Source organism: Ptychodera flava, chromosome 12 (genome assembly GCF_041260155.1).
Source record: "Ptychodera flava strain L36383 chromosome 12, AS_Pfla_20210202, whole genome shotgun sequence".
In the NCBI taxonomy this organism is placed as follows: Eukaryota; Metazoa; Hemichordata; class Enteropneusta; family Ptychoderidae; genus Ptychodera; species Ptychodera flava.
This window is the reverse complement of record NC_091939.1, coordinates 14,537,631-14,562,738: the sequence shown is the minus strand read 5'-3', so window position 1 is coordinate 14,562,738 and position 25,108 is coordinate 14,537,631. Positions and strand designations below refer to the sequence as shown.

The window sequence follows — 25,108 nt, the reverse complement described above, 5'->3', positions numbered from 1 at the left end:
TCAGTTACTGAAAGTATTATGATTCCCGTAGTACCTCTCGATTGTGTGACTTTGAGCGAGTGACGATCTGTCGATAACTACAAGTTACGAAAAGTCAGTCGTAACATTTCAAGTGCCTGTAGGTGCGTAGCCAACGTGATTACATCTTTCGTAGTCGCGATTAAATATAAAATAAACATACAAGAATAAGAATAATAGATTGAAAATTAAAGTGATCGTGAATTTGTAATCAGAAATATCAATGAAGTGGTGGTAATAATATAATAATAATAATAATAACTCTGCATCGTATTTTCGAGTGCCTGTAGGTGCGTAGCCAACGTGATTACATCTTTCGTAGTCGCCGTGCCGAATAACGATTTCGATATCTTGCCTATGAATGGCAGCAAAGCGTCCCGTTTTGTGCGAGGCACGGATTCAGAATCAGTTTTTCGAATGTGGCCGGTGTTATATGACACTAACGTGTGGAGGTCGGTTACGTACCTGCGAAGATCGTGTAGTCGGCTCGTAACGCGTGAATCCAACGATGCCATAATAGTACGGAACATCTGACATACAGAATCCGATTCGTTGCCGGTGCAAACAGGCGGTTGGGGAAAATCTTTCAGCGCTGAAGCTAGTAATTCGGCGTCAATCAAGGGGACGGCGAACGTGAGTGACCATTTCGTCGCAGCCACTTCGATCACCCCGACCAGTTGAAATATCGTACCGTATTCGAGTCGAGCTCGCATCGTCGGTATCGGGTCTTCGTCGGTACTTACCGAAGGTGAAATGAGCGTGCCGATGGCGAAGAGTGCTAACACGGTGTCACAGCGAGAAACCATGGTGATTGCTTGACAGCTAGGCAGATGTCAAAAGCGATTGATCGAACTGCGCCTAAAACCATCTTATATTCAGAACGCTATTCCTCCAATGTCAATTTTATTTTACAAACTTTGTCGTCCAGGGTCTGGTTTATAGCCTTCAATCGAACTTCATACTATTGCAAAGGGCATGGACCTTCCATCTTACGTCAGGGGGTGAAGGAACTCATTAAGTACAGATGATCAAATAATGGACCCCACGAAAGTTTTCACCGTAGCATCTTAATCTCATTTGGCAAATATCGCATACCACCCATCGCATTGTTCTCGTTTATTCGAACCATAGTTTTATTATCGCCTGACTTTTGTTTTATCGCTCGGAGCCCCAGAGATTGGTACTGGGTTTCTTCGTAAACTTGTCAATGCGGCCTCATTTAGATTTTCTTGCGGTTCCCAGGTATTATGTTTGTCGTCATACCCGTGCCATTTTATGAGGAATTCCAATTTACCGTTACGATACCTGCCCTTTACGATTTTCTAAATCCCGAAATATTGGTTTGTTTCCCTGTCTGTACTTTCCTCCTCACTTTGAGAATTAGAAAGTCTACTCAGTCGTTCCTCTGCGCGTTTACGTACGTCGCGCCGACATCGTCTACCATTGTTCACGGTAGGCGACGAATCTAAAGGCGTCTCGCTAGCACTATAATAAACCTCTGTATCGGAGTCCATATGATAATCTACCGGAGTTTGATTTCGTGGTTCGGTGACTTGGTCTAAATCATCATCCACATCACTATCGTCAGCGCTATATTGAACAGATTGTGGCTTTAACAATCGTTCTGGTCGTACATGTGCGTACTTTAATCGATTTACATGCACAACTTTAAGGTACGGCTTATTATCGTCTATGTGTTCTAAACGGTAATTTACCGGTGAAACTTGCGCACTGATTCTGTAAGGTCCCTTGTAAGGATGACGAAATTTCGGACTTCTACCTAATGCTACGGCTGGACTGCAAACAGTATCCCCTATCTTGAACTTTACGACCCTGCGTATTTTCTTATCATATCTTTCTTTCATCACATTCTACGCCTTCGCCATATTCTCCTTTGCCAAACCGATGGCGACATTTCTTTTTTCTGCCAAATCTTTCAAATACAAACTAATATTTCTAGTTTAACCTGGTTGTGGTAAATTTCTACGTCTACCGGAAGTCGTGCTTCGTACCCGAACATGGCCCTAAATGGACTAATACCGGTAGTCTCGTGCGGGACGGCTCGATAAGCGAACATGACCGAAGCCAAATATATATCCCAATCGTCTTCTTTTTTAGAGACATACATGCATAACATGCTCAAAAAAGGCTTGAGAATTGGGACGTACTCGGTGAAATTATACCTTTCGCTAACAAATTATCAACTTCCCTCTCAATGGCTTTCCGTTTCTCCGGGTCGACTCGGTACGGTGGCATCTTTACGGGTTAGGCCCCTGGGACTAATTCAATACGATGTTTGATCACATCACAGTAACCTAATCTCTTATCATCGTCAACAAACGCCATACGATTCTTCCATAAAACATCTTGTAAACTCTTTGTTTGATCTGCATCCAGGGCTGAATCACAAAAATCAAATTTACTTAAGAAATGTCGTTTGAGGGCGTCGTTTGTTAAGTTATTTGGCAAGGTGTCATTTTCAACATCCAAATTGTGAATCGTAGCTCCCCCAGGAAGCGGGCATATAATCCCCAATCTGGTCCTCTTTCTAACGTATACGTCTCTGTTAGTCGAATTCACCAATATTATTGGGATTTTGTTTTTTTCGGTGACAGTTACAACCCGCGCTGTCGCAACTCCCAGGTGTATTAAAGCTTTAGTTGTTTCAGTATGTCCAATAATTCCGTCGGGCATACTACAATTTAACTGGCCAGGAACTTTACGTTCAGACCGAGGCGAAATAACAAACCCCTGGGCAGCCTTGACAACGAGGGAGGAAGGAAGCTTCAACTTTCTTTGAGCTACGTCTATAATCGCTCTGTACCTTGCCAGAAAATCAACTCCAATAATTAATTTCTGTTTCATATTTTCTACCAAATGAATTGACATCAATGCTTTCTTACCACTAATAGTAACACGCACATTTATAACTCCCTTCACTGGTATTTGTCGACCATCGGTAAATTTTACAGCTTTATAATTAGACTTAAGAATTTTACAATGACGTAACTTCGGTATTTCTGACAATGATTGCATAGGGGCGACAGTAATGGCGGCCCGGTATCTACAATCGCTGAAATACATTGATTCATGACATTCACATTAATTACATTAATACCTTGCATACAATTATCATCAATATTTAAATTACATACACTTCTTACGAAATGACTACTGCCCATCCCTCGCCGTTCACAGGTATTACAATTTCCAAATCTTTTTCTTGAACCTGCCGGCTTTATTCGTTTTTTTCGCTGAGAATTTCTACCTCCTGCAAAACAATTACGTGCAATGTGGCCGGGCCGATCACAATTGTAACAAACTTTAGCAACTCGGCGGGGACAATTTGAACTTATATGCCCTGCAATCCCACACGTATAACAAATAAAATTTCCGTTTCTTCTCCCATTTCCCTGTCGGAAATTTCGTGGATTACCTTTAAAATTAACATCATATCTAACCCCCCTCTGTCCTTGACTATAATTATTAAAACCATTCGAAAAATGGCCACGTACCGTATCTTCCCTGGGCGTTGTCGCTGGTTGAAGCCCTATTGCTGCTGCCGAGGCTTGCTGGCTCCCGTTCTTTTCTTCCGTCAGTCGTCTGTTCTGTTCGGCTAGCATCATCACTACCTTAGTCAATTCGGATTTGTGCGACGCCGTTGATCGTCGATCTTCATCCGGCAAATCGACCACCAGCTCCCCAGTTCTGGCGAACGCGAACGCTGCCTTGAAATCTTCGGGGTGTCTTCCCGCAACGAACTTCATTAGCTTAGGGCGTAACCCTTGCAGAAAAAAGCTTAAAAGTTCAGCATCAGTCCGACCATACCAATCACACTTATCTTTCAAGTGTCTGGCGTAGGTTTCTACCGTCTCGCCGATCCCCTTCTGAATACTACGGATTTCTCGTTGTTCCTCCATCTTGGTCTCTGCTTCGCAAATCGCTTTACGAAAGTAGCCCTCTGGACGTCCCAGTTCTGTATGACGTCGTCAGGCTGAAACGTAAACCAACGCTCAGCCTCGTCGGCCATAAGGAGACCGAATACGTCAATCCTGTTCCCAATCGCTAACCGTTCAAATTAGAGAACATCTCGAACTTCTTTAACCATTTATGAGGACAGTCACTTTCTCTCCCAGTAAACTTCGTTGGCATTATATGGACCCCTCCCTTATCAGTATAAATTCGCCTACCTAGATTGTTCATCTCTTCGGCCCGTTCTCTGCGATCCCTATTATGCATGTCTTCCATGAGTTGGAATTCAGTCTCCATGCGTCGTTGAAGGCCGTCAATCTGGTCGTATTGCTGATCCAACGGTGCCTCGGCTTGTTCTGCCATGTTGATGCGTTGTCGTTGATTTATTTGTCCGAATCTCAAAATCATATAGTGCTTTTTCCAGTTACGCCGAATAACAATATACAATATTTTTAATAGGGCAAGCCAGTGGGCCTGTCCTTTTTAATAAAAGATAGGAAACCAGATATGAACTGAAAATGCTCACGTGTACATTATATATTGCAGTTGTGTAAAATTGAACCTTTGCCATATGTTTGCAACTTCATTGAAAGTATTATGATCAACATAATGAACAATAATCACTGCCGATTAGGTCATGAAGTATACAAATATGTAATAAGCTGAAAGAAAAATATTAAAGTTCTTTGACTGCTGTCATTGTATCACCACTTTATATAGCAAGTCTAATTACCATTGGCCAAGTCCTTCAAGCCATATATGCCGAGCTGTGAAAGCTCATTAGGTATGCAAATTATAAATTAGCTGACATGAAAATGTGAAATGACTTTTGATATTGTTTTAACCTGGTATAATCATCAATGTACATAGCATGTTTTGCCAACTTTGATCAAGTAAATCTCGGTATATATCCCTAATAACCAAAGTTTATTAAATATTTTCAATAATGTTGTATCATGGTATATGCAATTAAAGTAGCAAGTTTTGTCAACTTTGGTCAAGTCTATTCAGATATATATCTCTAATAAGGAAGTTCATTAAATATGCAAATTAGGAATTGGCTGAAGAGAAAATGCTTAATGACTTTCAATAATATTGTATTATAGTGTCTTTAATGTACATAGCAAGTCTCATCAATTTTGATCAAGTCAATTCAGATAAATATCCCAAATTATGAAAATTAATTTAATATGCAAATTAGGAATTGGCTGAAGTAAAAATATGTCTTTTGACTTTCAATAATGTTATATCACAGTATCTTTGATGTATATAGCAAGTTTCAACAACTACAATAAATTTAATTCAGATATATATCCCTAATTGGGAAAGTTTATTAAATATGCAAATTTGGAATTGGCTGAAGGAAAAATGCTTAATGACTTTCAGAAAATGTTGTATCATAGTAGCTTCAATACATGTAGAAAGATTCATCAACTTTGGTCCAGTCAATTCAAATATATATCCCTAATTAGCAAAGTTTATTAAATATGTAAATTAGGAATTGGCTGCAGTTAAAACGCTTAATGACTTTCAATAATGTTAAATCATAGTATTTTTAATATACATACCAAGTTTGGTCGATTTTGATCGAGTCAAATCAGACATATATCCCTACTTAGGAAAATTCATTTAATATGCAAATTAGCAACTATCTTTCATGTCATCCCTTAATGGTTCCCACTGCTGATATATCTTGGTGTGATCAACATTTGTAGCAAATCTCATCAAATTGTGTGTAGTCGTTTTTAATGTATATCCGTTTTTCTAAAATCATTAATTATGCAAATGAGCAAAAAGTATGCAAGCCGCGCCCACCAAAAACTAATCAGTTCTTGCCATTTGCTAACTGAATCTATGCACCAGATTTGATTTTGATCTGATAAGCCGTTTTTGAGATATCGGACTAACAGACAGACAGACAGACACACACACACACAGACAGACAGACAGACAGACAGACAGACGGACAGACAGACATCGCTGCGACATATGCCCACGTGTGTAAACACGTGAGCAAAAAAAGCTGTTCTCGTCTGATCATCGAAGCTAAGCTACGTCGGGCGTGGTTAGTACTTGGATGGGTGACCGCCTGGGAATACCACGTGTTGTAGGCTTCCTCCTTTTTATTTTTTTGCTGCCCAATATGAGTTTTAAAGTTGCCGTGTTTGTTGTGACAAAAATATTTTATTTTGACTCCGCCACAACTTTGGCCAGCGTTGCATAATTACAAATGATAGGCCCATTGCTTTTCTCTGCGCTTTCACCTTGATGCTAAAATTATTCTTCAATGGAGGATGATAGAGGGCAGTATGCAGAAATCAAAGCTCAAATCGGTCCAAAAAGAGAAAGTTTATCGCCTACGACCATACCACGTAGAATGTGCCGGTTCTCGTCTGATCACCGAAGCCAAGCTACGTCGGGCGTGGTTAGTACTTGGATGGGTGACCGCCTGGAAATACCATGTGTTGTAGGCTTCCTTCTTTTTATTTTTTGCTGCCCAATATCAGTTTTAAAGTTACCGTCACGGTGTTTGTTGTGGCAAAAATATTTTATTTTGACTCCGCCACAGCTTTGGCCAGCGTTGCATAATTACAAATGATAGGCCCATTGCTTTTCTCTGCGCTTTCACCTTGATGCTAAAATTATTCTTCAATGGAGGATGATAGAGGGCAGTATGCAGAAACCAAAGCTCAAATTGGTCCAAAATGAGAAAGTTTATCGCCTACGACAATACCAGGTAGAATGTGCAGGTTCTCGTCTGATCACCGAAGCCAAGCTATAACGGGCGAGGTTAGTACTTGGATTGGTGATCGCCTGGGAATACCATGTGTTGTAATTAACTTCCTCCTTTTTATTTTTTTTGCTGCCCAATATCAGTTTTAATGTTGCCGTGTTTGTTGTACATATGACAAAATATTTTTTTATCTTGACTCCGCCACAGCTTTGGCCAGCGTTGCATAATTACAAATTATAGGCCCATTGCTTTTCTCTGCGCTTTCACCTTGATGCTAAAATTATTCTTCAACGGAGGATGATAGAGGGCAGTATGCGGAAATCAAAGCTCAAATCGAGAAAGTTTATCGCCGACGACAATACCAGGTAGAATGTGCCGGACGTGTGTATGGCAGTCTCTGCGAAATCTCTTCAAATCCCCTTTGGGTAGGAGCATCCGCTCGTCCTTTCCTTTTTTTCGGTAAGAGTAGCTGTTGAGGCAATTATTTGCCTGGTTTTCGAGACGTTTTGTAGATTTCCTGGACGTTCTTCTCAGATTTTGTCTTTTGATTTTTCCACCTCCACAGGGTTGGCAACATGGCCGCCGCCGGCCGCCCTGCCAGGTAAGCGGCCACGGCCTTTGAAGGAAAATACTGTAGCTATGCTGGACAGAGAATACAACGCTGCTTCTTTGATTAATGCAGTTAAAGAAGTTACTGGCAAAAATTCAATTCTGGCTGCAGTGAAAATGTCAGGACCATGGCAAATAACACTTGCCTCCAAGATGGCCGCGGACAAGTTATTAGAATTTTGGTTTGACGTTATTGGCCAGAGGGCAGATATTCAAGGTGTATAAGTAGGAACATGCTAACTGTTTCCTTCTTTGGAATTCCGGCATACATTCCCGATCGTAATATCATCGACAAATTGATGTCGTTTGGTTACAAAATCAAGGGTCGTGTCATTCATAAATTCTTTAAAAATGTGGACTCCACCATTGAAAATGGAACTCGCTTTGTGCGTGTCGAAATGCCCGCCACAGTCAAGTCCTTACCTTATGTGGTAAAACTGGATGACCAAGGTCCATGTATCCGGCTTTTACACACCAATCAGTCAAAGGTGTGTAATAATTGTCTTGAAGAGGACCATTTGATTCACCAATGTCCAACGTATTGTGGCAAAAAATGCAAACAGCTTGGTCACTCCGAAAGAGCCTGCTACAAGTTTGTATGTTATAAATGCAATAAGCCTGGTCATCGTGCTGCTCAATGTACGGCTATTGTCTCTGATCCTGAGATTTTTGATGCCATTGAAGCCGTGAGCGAGGTTTGTCAGACGTTGACGATTTTGAGGACATGGACGAAGACGCCGCTGATGTACAAGAAGATGGTGATATCGATGAAAATGAAAGTGTACCATCAGAAAATAGAGAAGAAATAACACAACAAAGTGACACTATACAATTAACCACTATGAATGACAATATAATGGAACAAGAATTGAAAACTACAGAAACTGTTACTACGTCTACTGTAAATACAACCAGAACAAGTATGGAACACGAACTGTAAAACTACTGAAACGACAAAATTTACTAATGAACCTACTGCTACTATGTCTACTCTGAATACAACTGGAACTGAAACCATAAACAACGAAACAACTGATGCGCCTTGCAAGCCGCACGACAGAAGCCCCAGCCCCAAGGCCAACCAAGGCTACAATTATTGCAGCTATGAGTATAATGTAATAAGTATGACGATTATAATTTGACAAAAGCAACTCAACTGCAAGATCAACATAATGACATTATCAAATACGAAACAGAGGGTGCCATAATTATAACACGATGGGCTTAAGAAGGCGAAAAATCTACACACTACTTTTTTAATCTTGAAAAGTCGAAACGACAAAAAATGTCCATAAAATTCTCAATGATGAGGTCGCCAGCTTGTTGACATCAATAAAATCCTTGAAGAAATTTATTCATTTTACTTAACGGCATTGCCAGACACGCCGACGCCGACGCCGACAGTCACAGTAAAGTTGAATTCCAACATCACTGTTGAAGAATTGACACGTGCACTCTCTCGCTGTAAGAATAACAAAAGCCCCGGTGCTGACGGTTTAACTTGTGAATTTTACAAGCTTTTTTGGCCCACATTAAAGATGACCACCTCTCTGTTTACAACCTCGCGTTTTCTAACAATGAACTTCCGCGTCCTCCATGAAAACTGGTCTCATAACCCTCATTCCAAAACCTAACTCTGACATTCGTCGGGTTAAGAACTGGCGTCCACTTGTGATTATAAAATTCTTGCTAAGGGAGCATTAGCTCTTCTACTTGAGGTAGTTGTGCCTCAAATTATTTCACCAGATCAAACTTGCTGCGTTCGCGTCCCGGTCGCGATATAGTGGACGTCAATGTCTTCTGTATAAGAGACCTGATTGACTGTGTCAATGAAAACGACGATCATGAAAGCTTTTGACCGCGTCGATCACTAGTACTTAACACACTGAAAGCATTAGACTGGGCTCCAATTTTGTGAAGTGGATCGTAGCCCCTTATCATTAGCCCCCCTCCCCCCCTCCAAAAAAAAAAAAAAAAATTCTGCTGTTCCGATAACATGTTTTTCAAAAATAGGGTAGGTAAGTCGGCAGGATTTTTTTTTCACAAATATTTTTTGTTTTTTAATGTGCATTTTCCAGGGTTCAGGGCGGTCAAACACCGCCACATTTCCAGGAAAATGTATCTCACATATAAAAGGGGGAAAAAAACAAAAGACATCCTCGTTCAAGCAAACATCAAATGCCAAGTAACGAACGCGTGATTTTACGGGTCTACGGGTCGGTAGGTCAATAAAGGTTAGGTCTAGTTATCGGAACAGCACAATTTTTTTGTTCCGCCTTTCGTTCGGTTCAGAATAAGGTTCTGTGTAATGGCTCTCAATCGGATCCTTTTCTTCTTCAGCGCAGTCACGGTGTACGGCAGGGTTGTATGCCATCTCCGCCGAACCTTTATATAAATGCCATTATAAAAGCTAATCCTTACATTGTTTGTTTACCTATTCCGGGAAGCTCTTCCTCGCTCGCTTGTTTACCAACATGCTTATGATACAACGCTGACTCTGGGCACGGAGAGTTCCACAGGTTCCATCTCAGAAGCTTACAATGTTTTGGGGGTTAATTTAAACAAAAGTGAGCTTCTCTTGATTGGTAGCCAGAGAGGGCGCTGTGATTGCCCGTTAACTATTACTTGCAAACAGCATGGCCTTGTTGGATTGGGTGCTATGGTTGGTAACGGTAAGTCTGAAATTGACCGTGAAAGCTGGTCAGATCGTGTGCCTAAAATTGTTCGTATTCTGCATTTGTCTTTCAAAGGTAAAAAGCTAATTGTTACTGCTTTTAATACTACTACTACTCTTTGGTACCGTGCTTGTCTTGTTCATGCCTCAAAATCATGTCACGCTTCTGAACATGCATATTACAAATTTCATCTGGGACGGGGTCACCACAAGGTTTTTTTGTACATAAAGCATTAACAACACAATTGTCAGTCAAGACAGCAGGGTAACGAAGTTTCATCGTGTCGTAATCAAACATCAAATGCGAAGTAACGAACGCGTGAATTTACGGGTTATTTCTTTCCTTTTTTTACTTCAGTGTTACGTAGCTCTGAAAAGTTTAGGGTCGGCAGGTAAAAAACAGGGTAGGTCGGGTTATCGGAACAGCACATTATTTGTTCGGCCTTAAGCTTAATTTCTGAACACGAAAATAGTCAAAAATCAACTGTTTCATCTCAAAGGACATTTTCTCTCCCCATTTTAACTTACCTTGGTCATTAAAGGGACAAAGTCGGCCAAATTCGTGAATTTTGTTTGATACGAGATATATTGCTTGACATGTTGAAAGATAATGAATGGGTGACCATGCATGTATTCGACCCTGATTTTAGACAAATTAAGTGAAACCATCGTGAAAATGAATTAATGGTCATGACCATTATTTAATTGTTGCGATGGTTTCATGTATCGTGTCTGAAACCGGGGTCGAATATACGCCAGTGTGGAATTCTATACAGAGAGAGAGAGAGAGAGAGAGAGAGAGAGAGAGAGAGGGAGAGTCGGATGCATTGATAGATGGATGCATGTATGTATGTGTAGATAGAGATTGATTGATTGACTGACTGACTGAAAGATTGAGAGATAAATCATGGCTACATTCATATATTAGTTTGTTCAAAATATTCATTCATTCATTCATTCTTATGAAATGTGTTTTTTATCTTTCAACAGAAGTATGAATCGTACAGTGAAAACAGTCTTGAACTGTCATTCAGAACCACTTTAAATACCACTTTAAATATGGCAATGAATATTTAGCTGAAAATCTGGCAACCATGAACGATGTTTTTCCTGTTCTCCTTGTGACTGATAAGAGTACCCAAACCTGTCATCAAAGCAGTCATGACAGGACATATAAGAGTATTTTTCGGATCTGACATTTACAGTTTATCAATATCCCAGTACACCTGTAAAGCTAGTATCTGTGCATGGCCCGGGGCTGCCGCATTGATTAAAAAAAGAAATATTAACGTCTGTTAAATAATCGGAAAAAGCAAACAAGAAATTTCGATTTTGTCAGAATTAAATCGCTTTTTAAATCTGAAAAACAACCAAAAAGAACAGGGTTATTATTTTAATCATAACTTACAGAAAAAGATAAGATTTAAAAGTGAGACCATACTGGCATACTCCTAGGCTAACGACAGCTGTCAACCGTAGCCAATGTGTGAATTGAATTTCATTTACCTTTCATTTGGTCCGGAGATGGCAGTTAATGGCTGCCATTCCATTCCCCATACACAATCTTATGACAACAAAGTTACCAGAGCAGCTGTAAAGAGTAGTTTAAATGTAGTTCATGTCGAGTTCACTTTACTTTCAATTTGATTCCATTCTTATGACAGTTTAAGTTTGACTGAGATGTTTTGGTTTTTTATGTTTGCTTTTGCTTCTAAATTTTTAATGGTTATTTTTCTTTCCTAAAAATCGATATTTCTTTCTTCTTTTCATTGCTTTCAATTGTTTTTGATTCAATTAAACTTTTCTCCCATCGTTTCTAAGTTTTTGTTTGATTTTAATTTGTTTTTCTCTCCAAATTATGGGACATATTTTTCTTCATTTTTATTGTTTTTTGTGATATGTGTATAATAAAAACATCTTTCGAACTTTATCAGCCTTATGTTCAAATTATTACTTAATAGATTTTTAGTACGGACGGACATTACAGTTTTTTTGACAAAATGTCACGTGACCTCAGTGACCTTTGACCTGAAATGTACATATTTGTCCATAACTCACTAACCACATGGTATGATGGGACAACTTATGACGCCACATATTACCTCATTAATTATGCGCACATCTAATTTTGAGCGAGCCAATAGAGCGGTAGAGGTCTGATTTTTGGTATATAGGGATAACTTAACAATACAATTTTTTTTGACAAAATGTCACCTGACCTCGGTGACCTTTGACCCTAAATATACATATTTGTCCTTAACTCAGCAACCACAAGTGCTACACCCTTCATGTATAGTATGATGGGACACCTTATGACGCCACATATTGTACCTCATCTAATATGACATTGAGCTATGGCCTTTGACCATTCTGCTTTAGCGTAAACTCTTTTGATACGTATATTTTAATAACTTTATTTCATTAAACACGATTGGAACTAATTTGGTATAATTGGATGGTGAAGTAATGTTTTTAATATCTGCAAATGTAAGCTCATCTGCTTTTCTTGTTACGTTACACACTTGTTTTATGAGTAATTTGAAATGTTGAGATATTCAGCTATAAGGCAGCTAACAATTTTGAGAAATTTGAAAAATATAAAGATCCAATTCTCCCAAATTAGTCCCAATCGTGTTTCAAGTTCTTAAAGCCACTCTAGCTGTATCTAGAAAGCATTGTTTTTATGATTTTACTTTCAAACTATAATAAGTCTGTGAGAATGTACTAATTTAGGTGTGTGTAGACATACACCTATTATTAACTACACTCTGGACTGTATATGCACGCAATTTGAACAAGATAAAGATTACACTGCGATTATATGTTTGCCCAAACATTAAATTGCAGCCCCACGCGGAAATAAAAAAAATGGATACTGTGCACATCTGCACTGAAATCTTCACATAACCTGCACAGAGTAGTCAAATGCAATGCATAGGGCTAGGGGTGAATGTTTTCAACAGTGACATTGTATGTTTTCTTTCCTTTGTAATATTACCAATTTTTATAAATGGCGGGAAATCAAAATTAAAATTTGAATTTACTTGTCTAATGCTTCACAAAGGAATTGTTTCCTAATGCAGTGAAAGCCCATATCCGTTCAGAGGGTAGAATTCAGAGAAAACCAGGAGAGAATAGGTTGATATTTTGAGGTCAGCAAATTTCAAGAGTTACAGCTATATGGGGATTTACTATTGTACCACCTTACTAAAGCAGTGTTTCCATGTGTCATTTCAGTTTCTTTCAGTTTCTATAAATAAATCGGGGTTGTTTTGTTTTTGTAGTATTTATTGCATGATACCTGTTTAGACTCCTGTATCCGTTCCTAATTTCAATTCAAATTTCAAGTCGAAATCACGAATTTTACCCTCTTTGGTGGCTTCCGAATATTAATGCGCAGGCCTGGGCGCCGAGTGGCTCATAGCAAATCGAGGTTTACGACGAAATCAAGGAATCAGGTGTATCAGATTATTTTTGTCGAGAATAAAAAATGCACACCGAACTCCTTAGAACTGCTAATAAATGACGTTATGATAGCCTTGAAATATTGAGATTGCTTCGTAATTTCGCGACCATTTTCAAATTCTAGTATTCTGCAACAAACTGTTGGGCCTACGATCGGTTCCACAGCTGAACCACATGCCAGGGAAGAGAATGCCAATACTAGGTTGTATGGATCGAGGTGCCTTCCGTATCAGGGAATCTGGGCCAATTTCAAACCACCCATAGACAACTTCATAAGGTAACCTAGAGTTAGTAGAGCATTGATGTATAACACGATTTGAACTAATTTTGGATGATTGGATCAACATATTTTCCAAATTTCTTAAAAGTGTCAGCCCTATGTCTGAATGTTGCAATATTATAGGGTTATTCACAAAATACGGCCCTGTATGGACGAGGGCTCAGTGAGTGACGTATTGGACGAGCCGAAGGCGAGTCCAATACGTCACTCACTGAGCCCGAGTCCATACAGGGCCGTATTTTGTGTATAACCCTATTATTATACACCCCCCCTTTAATCGTCCGTATAAACTAGTTCTATGGTAAATTTTGAGGGATGCGGCACGCGCGATATGAGTGGAACGCGCGCGATTACTGCTCCGTTGGCACGAAGCCAATTAATTTTCAGTGCAGCACAAGCAAACTTCGCTGAATGTTTTCAATTTAATTAGTTTTTTAAAACAAAAATCAATTGCATTTAGACTCAGTTTTGTGTTTAGCGTGTTTTAAACCTTATACTACGAATACATTTTGGTGGAAGTTGTTATTATGTCATAACTCACCGTAAAATAGTTTGTTTACATCCGATAATCGCTAGGTCAAAGGTCAAACAGGCGCGTCGCGCGTCTCCCGTATTCGGGACTCCGCGTACTATACAAAATACGGAAAGTTATTGGACGGTCAAACTCCCATAGGTTACGGCAGTAGGTGTATAATAATACAAATTACTCATAAAAATAAGTGTATATCTTAAAAAGAAAAGCAGATGAGCTTATATTTGCAGATGAAACCGACATGACTTCAGTATCCAATTATCCCAAATTAGTTCCAATCGTGTTGTATAGAAGTCGCACGAATGGCCCAGTTCGGCCATTCAAATACCTACCACATGATGGAAGACATCGTGCTAATTTTAGCTATATTCTCAAGCCATGAACACAGTGACCATATCATTACTTATTCAAGGTTCCAGTGATATTGATTTAAAGCTGTAACTATTGGTAATATTTTCATCGCGTTTAAGTTAGCAGACAGACAAGTTCCTTGTCCTCTTGTTTCCTCGGTAAGTTGAGGTGCATAGTATTATAAACTTTTTAATGCAATGCATGCACTGTGTGTGAAATGTAATATTGCTGATAAATCCGGTATAACTCGTACGTCTACAATAGCAGCATTGGACGTACTCATGTATATAGGTGTGATTGACAACTTAAAACCCGCAACAACTTTTGTAAAACAAGGAAGTGTACATTACAAACAGAACAGAACGTAAATAATAGAGCATTAAATGGAATAAATAAGACATGCCAGGACGTCAAATTCCTGAGTAAACGTTCTCTTGTACAAGTGAAGTGCCTCTAGCCGGCACAGTGCTGACTTCGACTAACCCCTACGGAATCCGGACTCCCCGAATTCCGTCGCGGTGTCTTGTATGCTGCCATAGCCATGTGTGTGATAGTTGGTATCCTGATCTTTGTCAACGAGAATCGCAATATCTTCGTCAAATGGTTCGGAGTCCGTTTTCAGTTTATGATGTTCAAAAGAGCTACCAAAGCCCTTGGTGTAAACCTTTCCTTCGTTTGTACAATTAAGTTTATGGTTCTTTTCAAATTCATGTTGAACCAACACTCTTTCTGGTTCTCCATCCGCAAACATGCGTTGCGTATCAGACTCCATATCTGGCCAATCTTCCCAGTAGTCTCGCAACAGTCTGTAGTTTATCTCGTAACCCCTTGGTCCAAGTCTTCCATATTTTTTCTTTTGCAAAGTTAACAGTGCCATGTCCAAAAAGAAGGCGGCAAAGTCGTATCTAAAAGTTGAAGAAAATGGTTTAATTAACACGAGTGGGATGGAATTTTGCTCTATGCTTGGAGAGTGGGCGGCATGAACTTTGGACTGCCTTAGCTACAAAACGTCCGTAATCAGTGTAGGGAATGTTAGGAAAGCAAGTCTCACAATCGAAGGTAGTCAGAGAACATCCTTCTAAGAGATCACAAGAAAGGGCAAGTTAAACATATTTCCATCAAAGTGGAAAAAATTGAGTTTCCACCCAATTTGCATTATTGACCGTGCTTTGATTTGTATTGTTGATTTGACCCCTAAATAGCAGACAGGCGCTCTATGTTCAGTTTCGTTCCTCCTGGCACCCTGCGAGTGCCTCAATGTCACGATATTGTTTGCATATACCAGGATGTTTATACTGTATTGTCAAGTAGTCTTACCTGAGTCCCATGGTAGCCGTCATTCCCAGTACGTCGAGGACGTGGGCCAAGTTACTTGTGTGATCGTCTGAAAATATTATCCACACAGCCTCTGTGATGTACACGGTCACAATGATAAATTCGATTAAATTTGAAAGCGCCGCGTGCAGGAAGAAACAGACCGATAAGAGACGTATTCCGCACACGTGAGCGTTTCGGTAGACCCAGGTAAGAGGGCCGCTCTCGTTGGCAACGCACAGAACGATGAACCAGGTAATAAGGCCTACTGGAAGAATTAGATATCTACCTGCACCGTAGTGGTGGATCTGGTTGTCAGCATAGGCAATAATGTAGTAAACAAAGACAGCAAATAGGGTGAAAACGCGTTTCGCAAACCAGCCACACTTGAGAATTTTGCGAAATCCAATCCCTTGTCGTCCTTGACCGTCATGACAGCAGCCCTTTACGGGAAATCTCAGATAGAACAAGAGAATGAGAGACGTCAGACACACCGAGGCACAGGGCTCCACAAAATCGACATAGGTAGCGACTTGATTGAATGTGTTGCCGTAACATTGCACTCACTGGCCGACACAATGTAATGATCGAGGCACTGAAGTTCTGCAACAAACTCGAGAATCACCAATGAGATCGCCACGATCAAGACGACAAATGTGAGAGCATAGAAACACGTAAAGAAGGATGCCTGGCGTCCCCGACAAGCCATAGCTGCTGAATGTTGACTGCTTTGATACTGCAAAAAGGATATTAACTTTTATTATAATTTAGTGCTTGTTTACCACATTGTTTTATGACCTATTAACGTTTAACTATCATGGCGCGTTGACCCGACATAAACTGTGTCAAAAGTTCAATTTCCGGGCCTTCACTGCGACCGACTCTCTGTTCCTTGTGTTTCGATAGACGTTGACGAGCCAGATTGAATTGTATGGTCACACTTCCTTAGTATAGGGAACAGTGTAGACGGAAGATAAGTGAACAGACTTCAATCGCTTGTACGGGAAAGTAGTCAAAACTCTCACAGCAAATCAAACTTACGAGGTAAACTTCCACGGATTATGTCTGACCTGTACACCAAGTCACAGTTCGACCTTGAGTCAGGTCATGGCCGCCTCGGCATCACCTCCATGGGTTTTGTGTTTTGGCGGACTCTGAGTCGGTATGAGCTTATCTGCCACAAAGGCCTTTATGATAATGTTACTTGATTGACTGGTTTGTGTCGTAAATAAATGACGTCATCACCACGAAGGGTCTTATGATCTGTCATTGTTATATGTTTACAGTTTCAACGCTTTACGTCATCACATTTTACAGTCACATTTACCAAAGCAATGATAACAAACCCTTTAATTGTCCAGTCTGGATTTCAAGATATGTATTATCGCCTTGAACTGAAAGGGAAAGAGTTTCATGCCATGGTCCACAGTAAACTGCCTACACAACTTGAAAGGTTTCATGCTATGGTCCACAGTAAACTGCCTACACAAAGAGTTTCATGCCATGGTCCATAGTAGACTGCCTACATAAAGAGGGTCAATCGGAGTGCAGTAAAATTCACATGACATGGCAAGATGACGCTATAACACATGTGATCGGCGGTCATGCCCTCAGCTGATGGGAGCGTTTGGTTATTATGGCTCGGGGTGGGTCTGCAAATGCTTCCTGTGCATCAGTCAAAATAAGTGAATCCCCTACCTTTTAAGATGACAAAAATTTCATGACCCCCCCCCCCACACACACACACACACACACACACATTTCTTGAGTAATGATGCTGCATTCACAAACACCTTCTGGAGGAGGCGATAGAATCCAAAAAAGTTCTAAGATGTTTTCAAATGACCCCCTTACAAACTCACAATGCATTAAATCTACCCTTCTGACTTGCTATAATTTTGAAATCCCCCTCAAAGGGATTGGACAGAAATCGAAAGAAAGGGTTTATCAACATTCAAAATTGACTTTGAGCACGGTAAACAACAGTGGTAGCCGACAAGCATAATCATATACAGGCTGTTGGCAGCCATATTACCTGTCATCCCTGCCATGTATACAGTGGCGGTGAGGCAGCAAAGTGTCGCCATTGTTGTAACAAAAGGGTGGCGCACAGCCGTCCCATCTTGAGAATTTCTTTCCTAAATACAATGCCATCACACATAACTCACCGTGGAACATGGTATGCATTAACCTCAACTGTCTGCTATCAGGAATTATTTTCATCATGCCATAAAAATGTGGTAAAATGAAAGTGAAGTGCACATGGATAAAATGACAAGTCACGAAGTTTATTACGGGACTACATGACGCGTATCTTTGCTCATGTTTTCATGTTGGCCGAAGCTACACATGATATCGTTCCCTTCTACAAAAGAGGAATTCAAAAGCCACGAATGAATGGAATATCTTCATTAAAAGTCAAAAGCTGATTCTGAAATATTTGAAGGCGTGCTATGTCGGAAATTTGGTTTTGAAATTAATGCAATAAAATAAAATGGTAATGTCGATTTTTGTAACATCTCGTTAATATATCGTTGCGTATAGCGACGGTCAGTAACTTGATTTTGCAACAGCTATGCGTGGATTTCGGAAAACGGATTAAAACTTACATTTTTCACAGAAAAGTTTGCATCGCGACGGCCTATATGGACTCAGTGTAACTTCTAATGATCGAACCTTTGTCACTATGCACTCCTACAGTGCTAGATAAGGATGGCGGACGTTTTCCAACCCAGTTACCGAAGAGAGAGGCACAGTGAAGTAGCGTGCGTCTTATATCATGTGAACTCCCTAGAAAAGTATCCATAAGAAACCGCCAGCACTCGTCCACTCAATATTGAAACAAACCTGTGAAAGGTTGGTTTCCTTGGTCGCACATTCAAATCCATCCTGTTTTTTTTTCTCAACATGGCGCTGCAAACCATTATTTCAGGGTCAAATGTGGACAGTTGTTATCAGAATAAATATTTCAAGGTAGAATGCACATCGGAGACAAGATATTAAGACTCAAAATTATACAATTCTCTCCTGGCCTACCACTTGTGGGGGTTCATTTTAATAAATCGCTTGGAATAAGAGGTATTTTCACCGTCTCAGTTTTTTGAAAAACTTTATTTTCCCCCTAGAGTTACCATAGGGTATGGCAGCAATTTTTTAATCACAAATATCGGTAAATGTAATGTAATTGGTCTCTCCACTACCAAAATTGCACGGTGGCCCCTGAATTCTGGTCTTGATTTGGTAGGAGTATGGCTGAAAGTTTCATGTAGGAAAGTTCGAGCAAAAGTTTAAGTCTTTCATTTTCGAGGCACATACTATCTTAAATTTAAAAAATGTTACAATAAGATATTGCTACTTTAGAATTATTTCTAATCCATTAGAGAGACCATATTTTACATTTTCTGAATATCTTGATGAATACAATAGGCGTACAATCTTGTCCACCAGGACTTTATTATTTACATATTACTTCGGCAGTGGCAAGTCATGAAAATATCCATAAATAACTTGAAGATAAAATTTTATGAGGAAATACTTTCAACATGTTCATTTTTCCTAGGAAAACAAACCTTATTTTCAGATTTCACCGATGGAGCAAGTTTACTTCTAAATTTTTAGCATGATATCCGACATGCGAGAATATAAATGTGCTTGACTAGTCCCGAGTCGCTTGGCTTTTCTCGACGGCAGTGTGGGCCAACGATCTACGCAACAGCCCACCACTAGGGGAACAGCTGGCTGAAGTTTCTTCAATTTATTCTGTTTTGATATTTATATGCCCACAAACTTGGCGCAAGTCCAATTCATCGCATTTACAAGCCCACTCTAGCTGCTACAGCATATCGAACAGCGCCCTCGAATTTCGCTCAGCATGCAATTCTAGAAACGAGAATTTACTTCTTGCTCTCCAAGGTGACCTTGGCTTGCAAGTGACGTCAGTGACAGATCAGAATGTGTTTACCATCGTGTCAATATCTTCTCACACATGGTTTTTGTCTGCTTTCCTCATATACTTCATTCCATTCTTATGATGATGTTTAGGTTGAAGATGAACTTGAGTCAACCATGGAGTAGAAGAAGTTCATGAGCTGAGCTATCGCCATAGATCCTTGCAGAGTAGAGTTTTCACACCAGGTTAAACACTATACAGCTATGCTTCTGTCAATTTTGCAATAAATCTGATATATCTCGTTAACTACAAACATAATAGTTTGAATCGAGAAAAACACATAAGAAGCGATGTTTACCAGGCCCACCCTCGGCTTGACCTTTGCATGAAATGAAGCATACTCAGACAAACAAGCACTACAACTGTTGACCTTTACGTGTCGATGTGTGTGTGTGTCGATAATCTGTCGAGTATGTCGAAAGTCTAGATTTTAATTCCAGGCCCTTCTTTAATGTTGTGAGGTTTGAGGACTGTTCGCCAACGGCACTTGGATGTGCAATAGCTATATTGTAAAAAAATTGAATGTGTGCCGTCAAGTTCGAAATCAGGTTCAAGCGCTACCTGCGTTTTATCCAAGAGGGTGACGAAGCGTGTATTCTGTTTGTATCCGAAACGTGACATATTAAATCATGCTGCTTTTGATCGTTTAACCATCAAGTTTTCCATTTTTGTTAAGAATTGAAAATGATGACAAGAAACCGGCGGACCGAACACTTCAGTTGGATACGATTTCAGCTACCTGTGGCCCAGCGAATGAAATATATGGCGCAATGGCAGTACACACACACACACACACACACACACACACAAGACCCACCAAGACACACACAAAGGCATGGACATGTGGTCCAAGAATACAAAAAGAGAAACTTTTGAAGTTGGATGATTGGGTAATTTGGAATATTTTATTAAGAAACCATTGCCTCATCACTTTGCACACACTAAGAAGCATGTGCATGTTAATGCGAAACCTGACATGCTCGATATTCATGTTGGCTGAAGACATGCCTACGTATACTTTGAAAGTTTGGTGCACTTTAATATTACAATTTACACAAGCTATTTTATTTCTGAGGGCCGTATTTTCATAACTGACGATTTATATGAGTAATGGCCATTCAGTGTGCTCCATATGATGCCATTCCAGTCCTCGTTCAACACACTGGAACTCTGGTACACGCCATTCAAATTCGAAGTAAAACAGCTGCTAAACCACCACCCTGAATGGTACACCTGAGCGCAGTTGCCGGAGTGGGAGTCGTTGTCCATATCTTCGGTGGAGAACTGCTGTCCGTGGTGAACTTTGAACTTACTAGAGATGTGGAGAAGGGAGTCACCCGCAGAGCCGCCCATGAATTCTCCAAGGGTCAGTTTGTACATGCTCGTCGGTCCTCCGACTTTGAAGTCGCTGTAAACAGCCGTGAACGATTTTCCTGACCAATCTGTGACAACAATGCACAGCTCGTAGGATCTTTTACCGGAGGTAAGGTAAAAGAGGTTGTCGTTTCCGAGCCAGTGCTCCGCGGAGAGATCACCGAACCCTTCCTTGTAGCCCAGCCAGAGACGGTTAAAATCGACGGAGCCGTCGAGTCGCCTCTGGAAGACGGTCCACCCTTTGCCGTCGTCCATTTCACAGTAGACACTGATCGGCTTTGGTGATGTCGCAGGCCAGATAGTGTACTGACCCTTTGATGTCAGTCCAGCGTTGAAGACATCTTGGCAGTCTAGAGGAGGTAAAGGAACACATGCTCAAATTTCAAAAGGTGCTTATACAAACGCTCTTTTATGAAAAATCTATAGGTACAAAAACACTCATGGCGCGCGTCACTAAGCAATTCAGAGTCTTGAGCTAAAATGTGTCACCTCATTTGTGAAGCTCACCTGAATCCCTTTCCTTTATCACAGTGAGTAATATTCAGAATACTTATTATCCGGGTCGACTTCATGTTCTTTGAAATGCTTACTTTATCAAGTTTTGATGTGGAAAAAATGAAATTGTCACGGTTTAGGAACGATGGCACCAAACGTTTCAAAGGCCTGGTTTGTTTATGACCTTTAGTGAATTGAAAAAGTCCCCCATTCAATATTCAACTTTCAGCTGCACAAAGCCAAAACACAAAGGAGTTTATTTAGCCGTTTTTCAGTCACAACATGGTACAAAAGTTACTTCATTTAAGAGGGAAATACGTCCGTTTTGAGAAATATTTGTGAAAGGATGCATTGTGTCGGTTTGTTTGTGTGATACTCATAGATGTCTCTCTCCGCATCCATTGCCATATCGCAAGATTTTCCACAACTTGTTAGTGTCTGTGACTTGTCTTAACGTTTGCAAAGATAGCGTATATGTATAGGAACATATACGGCTTTTGCTGGTGTGTAAAGTACAGAAAATAGATGAAATTCAGTTATAAGACCAGTTATATTTCTCCTTTATCTAGTATGTCAGACTGACAAAGATATTAAGCTAACATAGTATTTTAGTGCAACGTTATTGCCCCCTCCTATTTGAAATGAAGACTTTTTGCATTAAAATGACAAAAAATATTTTACATTTATGCAGTCTTCTAGTACATGGTCACAAGATTGAAAATTTGTCATAAAACAGATGTTTTTTGATAATAATATGGTATCTGAATACTCAGAAAGATATAGCGATATGTTCTCAACCCTAGTTGTCATTTCTATTAACTTGAAATTCATTGTCCGTCAATGCTATGTACCTAAATATCGGCTGTCCTTTTCCTTGGGTCCGTCGCTCACTATGCGTGAAACTGCCAATCGTAATGCTGTGACTTCTTCTACGAGCTTTTCAACTCTGTTTTCCAACTCGTCCGAATGGCAAGACGCGAAGTGTTCTTCCAGAACGTTGAACCTAAAGACGCATCGCTTCTGGGCGCTTTCGACGAGGCTGGCTGCGACTTCCGTAGGCGTGCCTATCAGAACGGCCAGATTGTAGAGAAGGGTTGCACGGATGAGAATGAAAACTGGCATGGCTCAGTAGTTGCAGACTTTTTCAAGAGCTGGATTCCAAATGTGACTAAGTCAACTGTGAGAACACGGCTCGTTAACACAGCGGGAGAAACAGACCATAACACCAATTTTACAGCATGGAAGTGACGCCCCGCCAACCGACCCAATGGTCCTCAGCAGTTGACCCATGTCTGACCTCAGAGCCATGGCAGTACGCGACGGTATCTCTAGACATCTTTGCACTGAGTCATGCGTATACCAGCCAAACTCTGCAAGGCGTTTCGGCGGCAGAGTACCCCGAAACTACTTGATATTTGTCGGAGAACAATGACACATCATTTGAACATTATTAATAGGACTAAGCAGAGCCTATGTGTTATCCTTCTACCAATCAGACTCTTTGGTAACTTTCGTCCAAGGACTGTGGACTATAATCTCCCGCCAAAAAAAATGTTTATCCTTTGGTGTTCTATTACATTCGGTGCATGCGCTTTGGTGCCTTTACATGTAATTGCTACAGTTGTGTTCCGGTTGGCGCCTTTTTATCTCATGGCGTGTTCAGTAATAAAGCTTGTGTTCTCAGCATGAACTGGTGTCGTTCGCAGTTCTGTGTATAAGTCAGACAAGAACCTTGATCATAAAACCCCATCACGACATTTTTTGGTGCCGAGACCAGGATAAGGATGTCTGACGAGGAGCAGCAACCAACTCAAGCCGAGCAACTGGCAACGAAATTGGCCAAGTTGAAACTCAAGCGCAGGGGACAACGTGCCCAAATGACGAGGCTGTTCAACCGTGCAGAACAACTCACATCAACGTTCGCTGCAGCTGAGAACAAGACTGAAGCTTACAGGATACTCACAGCATTGAACACTCAACTGACTCAGAAATACGAATCTTTAACTAAGATCGAAGAAGATATCTTAGATAATACGGATGAAGCAAGCTACGATGCTGCGAGCCAAGAATCCGGCGACTACATGTCCGAGATATTCGAGAGAAACGACAAGATCACTGATTTCATCAAAAACAACAAACCGAACAATGTGACTGGCCCATCGGCGAACTCCGACACCGCTACTCAAGACACATCGAAGAAACGGTCGCATTACCGAAACTACAGCTGAAAACTTTCTCAGGAAACGTACTCGAGTGGGTGAGTTTCTACGACACTTTCAAATCGTCCATCCATAATGATAAGAACCTCGAGAACATTCAAAAGTTCACATACTTACGCAGCGTTTTAACTGATGAAGCTGCCCGTACGATTAGCGGTCTCGCCTTGACAAACTCCAACTACGACCATGCTTTAGAGCTACTCATCGAACGCTACGGACAGAATCATTTGATCATCGATGCGCACATGACTGCACTGTGGCAGATTCCTCAACCTACGAGTGACATTAACAGTCTGCGATTGTTTTATGACACATTAGAAAGTCATATTCGCGGTTTACAATCACTTGGCAAGAAGAGAACGCTTATGGAGAACTTCTCATTCCCATGATTCGAGATAAACTACCTAACAATATTCGGAAACAGATTGCAAGAGATCACGGAAACAAGGCTTGGACTTTACCAGAGTTGCGCAAAGCCATCCTACGGGAAATCGACGCCATTCAAGCCGGAGTTCCACTCGATGAGTTATCGGTTGCGGACATAGCAACACAGCCTAATATGACCGCTTCATTTCATACTAAGGCCGCATCTACGCGCACAACAAAGCCTTTGAGAATCAAAACATGCGTGTTTTGTAAGGGAAATCACTACACAAGTGATTGCCAAGTTGTCACCGACCCGAAACGTCGCTTAGACATTGTCAAACGCGATCGTCTCTGTTACAATTGCCTTGGAAAGCATCGCGTGAGCGATTGCAAGTCTCGTTACACTTGCAAGATCTGCAAGCGTAAACATCACTCTACCCATCATGACACCAAATCAGCTACACCGTCTGAGAAAAAGGGAACTTCTGAAGTTCATGTGGCATTGGCGAAAACAGACGACACAAAGGGGAAATCTACACCCAACGGATCGGTTCTCCTCAAGACGGCAGTCATTCCTATGTCGGTCGGCGATAGGAAACCTATCAACGCTACCGTGCTGTTCGACGATGGGTCCAACAGAACTTTTATCACGCAGCGATTTGCTGACAAACTCAACTTGAAATCGGACACTCATGAGAACGTGAGCCTGTCAACATTCGGGGGGACAATTCGAAACAAATTCATTCCATGAAAAGT

General features: G+C 40.6%; 3 protein-coding genes, 1 non-coding gene and 1 pseudogene across 4 annotated transcripts; 3 read left to right on the top strand and 2 right to left on the bottom strand.

Moving 5' to 3' along the window:
• The first annotated feature begins 6,345 nt into the window (after positions 1–6,345).
• LOC139146812 (5S ribosomal RNA) lies at positions 6,346–6,464 on the top strand. The gene has a single exon (XR_011555540.1). It is a non-coding gene; the product is annotated as a 5S ribosomal RNA (ribosomal RNA).
• A 246-nt stretch (positions 6,465–6,710) lies between these two features.
• LOC139146897 (5S ribosomal RNA) lies at positions 6,711–6,829 on the top strand (annotated as a pseudogene).
• Positions 6,830–14,989: 8,160 nt separating this feature from the next.
• On the bottom strand, positions 14,990–18,036 carry LOC139146059 (uncharacterized). Its single transcript, XM_070717507.1, has 3 exons — positions 17,985–18,036; positions 15,953–16,511; positions 14,990–15,540 (listed from the first exon to the last, which is right to left on the bottom strand). The coding sequence occupies exons 1-3, from the start codon at positions 18,034–18,036 to the stop codon at positions 15,114–15,116; spliced, it is 1,038 nt and encodes a 345-aa protein (XP_070573608.1). The 3' UTR covers positions 14,990–15,113.
• A 2,732-nt stretch (positions 18,037–20,768) lies between these two features.
• Positions 20,769–23,028, bottom strand: LOC139145140 (fibrinogen-like protein 1). Its single transcript, XM_070716111.1, has 2 exons — positions 22,619–23,028; positions 20,769–21,622 (listed from the first exon to the last, which is right to left on the bottom strand). Exons 1-2 carry the CDS (start codon positions 22,887–22,889, stop codon positions 20,958–20,960), a joined length of 936 nt encoding a protein of 311 aa, XP_070572212.1. The 5' UTR covers positions 22,890–23,028; the 3' UTR covers positions 20,769–20,957.
• A 1,343-nt stretch (positions 23,029–24,371) lies between these two features.
• Positions 24,372–25,103, top strand: LOC139146058 (uncharacterized). The gene has a single exon (XM_070717505.1). The coding sequence runs from the start codon at positions 24,372–24,374 to the stop codon at positions 25,101–25,103; it is 732 nt and encodes a 243-aa protein (XP_070573606.1).
• Positions 25,104–25,108: the final 5 nt, after the last annotated feature.

Bases quoted from the DNA above. Each gene is read 5' to 3' on its own strand.
- LOC139145140 (XM_070716111.1), bottom strand. From the start codon at position 22,889: ATGCCAGTTTTCATTCTCATCCGTGCAACCCTTCTCTACAATCTGGCC. The intron at 21,623-22,618 runs GTACATAGCATT...TACCTCCTCTAG, and splicing joins AAAGGACAGCCGATATTTAG to ACTGCCAAGATGTCTTCAAC.
- LOC139146059 (XM_070717507.1), bottom strand. From the start codon at position 18,036: ATGGCGACACTTTGCTGCCTCACCGCCACTGTATACATGGCAGGGATG. The intron at 16,512-17,984 runs GTAATATGGCTG...TCGGCCAGTGAG, and splicing joins ATACATGGCAGGGATGACAG to TGCAATGTTACGGCAACACA. The intron at 15,541-15,952 runs GTAAGACTACTT...TTCAACTTTTAG, and splicing joins ACGGCTACCATGGGACTCAG to ATACGACTTTGCCGCCTTCT.
- LOC139146058 (XM_070717505.1), top strand. From the start codon at position 24,372: ATGATTCGAGATAAACTACCTAACAATATTCGGAAACAGATTGCAAGA.